At 44.9% G+C, this 2,914-nt stretch overlaps 1 protein-coding gene across 1 annotated transcript; it reads right to left on the minus strand.

The window, feature by feature from the left end:
* Positions 1-1,515: 1,515 nt before the first annotated feature.
* Positions 1,516-2,016, minus strand: LOC105565129 (vegetative cell wall protein gp1-like; the record flags this gene model as incomplete). Its single annotated transcript, XM_012018074.1, has 1 exon — positions 1,516-2,016. A coding segment is annotated over one exon (501 nt), but the record flags the coding sequence as incomplete, so codon positions are not given.
* Positions 2,017-2,914: the final 898 nt, after the last annotated feature.

Below are 2,914 nucleotides of genomic sequence, written 5' to 3' on the forward strand. Positions count from 1 at the left end.
ACCGAAATTTTTTGTTTGAAGGTGCCATATGTGTTGGGAAAAACCCGCGCGTGAGGGATCCTGGTCCGACCGCAGGTGAGTCTACCGTCCTAGGGGTGATAACTCTCATACCTCCCTAGGCCTAAGTATAAGAGCTTTCCGATTTTAACGAGGACTATGTCAACTCGTCGTCGGACACACTACGGCTTCATCCTCACACCCTCACGCCCACCTGCAAGGCAGCGCGCCTTCGCTGGCTTCGTTACCTCAACAAATCTGAGAACGAATCATTCTACACATCCCCTTTCGGGGCAGTTGTCATCGTCACAGTATCTGTCAAGGCAGCAGGATTTTGTGCTGCAGACTGACAGCCATGCTCGAAGAATGACTAACAAATTCTATGTACCGGGCGCTGAATACAAACAATTTATGTCGAGAACAGTTTTCAGTGTTTTATTTCATTTTTTTAAGGTTATGAATGGAATGCGACCTCACCGAGTCAAATGACCTTCAAATATGGACTCAGCGACCCTGAAAACATATAATCGCTTTGCTTTCTGGGTGTTTTCATGAAAGTTCCTACTTTCATCATTTTTTTGAGGTTAGGAACGAAATGCGACCTGACCGAGTCAAACCAACCCCGGATTCGGATTCAGCGACCCCAAAAACGTATAGAAATGTTTATCTCGTCTGGTGGACAAGACCTTTTTTTCGTGTGCCTGTGTAATTATCTTTACCTAATGCAGTCAGAAATTTGCTTCTAATTCCTGATGTACAAACTACTACCTTCGAAGCACATACTGAGGAAATGGAAGTGTCACGTCCGGGTTTTTGCAAAACGGTGATGTTAATTATTGCTCCTTTTCCCGAGACGTTACGTTTGTTGTTCTTCTGATAACGTTTCCTCGGAACGTTCCAGGAGTTGCTCCCCTTTCTTTTGGTTCAATCTGCCAAGCCGACTTTACCCGGGTGGCGGGAGCTGTCTCTTTTATGCGGAAGGGTAAATAAAGGCGACCAAAGGTATGTATGATTTATTATCACATATAAGTACAGACTAAACAAAGCCGTAAGTAGAGTATTATTAATGATTACGCAAAAGGGAGGTATAAGGTTTAATAGTAAGAATTTGTAATGATTTACAAATGATAATATGAATTAGTAAAGACTGGGCACCGAAGAATGATTATAAAAGATAACGTGAGTTATTAAAATGTTGACCAAGGGAAATGATTATAAAAGATTATATAAAGGTAATGCTTGTAAAGATGACATGAAAAATTAGACAAATGATTATAAAAGCTGACGTTAAAGATTAACCAATGCTATAAAACGCAGACGAGGTTATGGGAATAATTAGACTAGGGGTATATTAGTTTAGATAGAATTTAGACAATTAAAAGGTATATAGTATCATATAAAATTGAACATTATACACAGAATATAGATATATATATATATATATATATATATATCGGGGGGTAATAAAGAATTGCAGCGAAGGCTTCTTTAATTCCTTCGCCACCGCGTTGGCCTCACTCTGCACAAATGCGGACAGAGTGTCCGCTACTGACGTCGGGGGCTCGCCGCGTTCTCGGGCCACGCTAAGGGCCTGGCGCTGGGTTACGGCCAACGCACAACAGGCTCCTACTGCGATGTAGTATCGTCGCAAGATAGACTCGAATCGGACTGAGACTCCTTGGGTGTAGGAGGTTGCGGGTCGGGCGAAAACGACCTTGCAGTCGTCGTCGTCCGAAGGCTGGGGGGCCGACGAGGTCGCTGGGGAGGGAACCGACGAGGGGGTCTCTGCAACAGGGGCCTGGGGGGCAGACGAAGGTCCCGCGATGGGTTTGGCTGGCGCAGGAACCGTTCGAGCCTGAGACGTTCCAACTGAATCCTGACCTGGCGTAGCTGTGCCAAGGCAGATGGAGACAGGAAAACTCCCGGGCGGATTGAGCGGGCCGCTGGTCGTTGGGCAGCCAAATGGGCCTGGAGACGCTCTCGGTGTTTCTTGCCGGTACGGTGCTTTCCCCAGCCCATCTACCGAGATGGACACGGATTAGTGCTCTGAGTGTTGCGCGCTAAAGCACCGAAAGATGGAAAATGGAGAGATGTTCTACTGGGCGCGTGGCGAATAAGGCCTTCACGCTGGCTGAACACTCGGATAATTATTATAAAGGATAATTATTGAAAAGGATAAAGTATTCAACTGAGCGCGTGGCGAATAAGGCCTTCACGCTGGCTGAACGGGAGAGGCTCAATTGCGCACAGTACAATTGGACACGATGCAATTGCACACAGTGCTATTGGGCACATAATGTTGCGCACAGTTCTTTTGCGCACAGTTCTTTTGCACACCGTTCATTTGGACACAGTTCTTGTGCGCACCGTACAATTGGACACCGTTGCTTTTGGACACAGGTCGAAATATAATTTAAAACACAGACACACGCGTATGCATGTAGAGCCCTGTTTGGAAATTTTGCTAATTTATAAATAATAAATCTTTCTAAATCAGCGTTTGTTCAATTGAACAGTTCTTTTACGCACAGTTCAGTGTCGCACAGTTCAGTGTCGCACAGTTCAGTTTCGCACAGTTCAGTTTCGCACATTTCACTTTCGCACGTTTCACTTTCGCATAATTCAGTGTAGATGCACACAAGAATATTCTGCTTTACAAAATAGTTGATTTCACTTACTTTGTTTTTCTAATTCTTGATTACTTCACCTTGAATCTGTTACATCTGCAATGACACTGAACTATGCGAAACTGAACTGTGCGAAAGTGAACTGTGCGAAACTGACATGTGTGAAACTGAACTGTGCGACAAGCCTCAAGGTTCAAGACAGTTGAAGGCTCAACCGTCGGTCAGAATTCACACAGTCACGCACACGAATCACATTTTCGTCGATTCGGGAGGTTGATGAACGTCCACTG

The sequence above is a fragment of the Vollenhovia emeryi genome, unplaced genomic scaffold, assembly GCF_000949405.1.
Source record: "Vollenhovia emeryi isolate VEMERY1.0 unplaced genomic scaffold, V.emery_V1.0 DF943671.1, whole genome shotgun sequence".
Lineage (NCBI taxonomy): Eukaryota > Metazoa > Arthropoda > Insecta > Hymenoptera > Formicidae > Vollenhovia > Vollenhovia emeryi.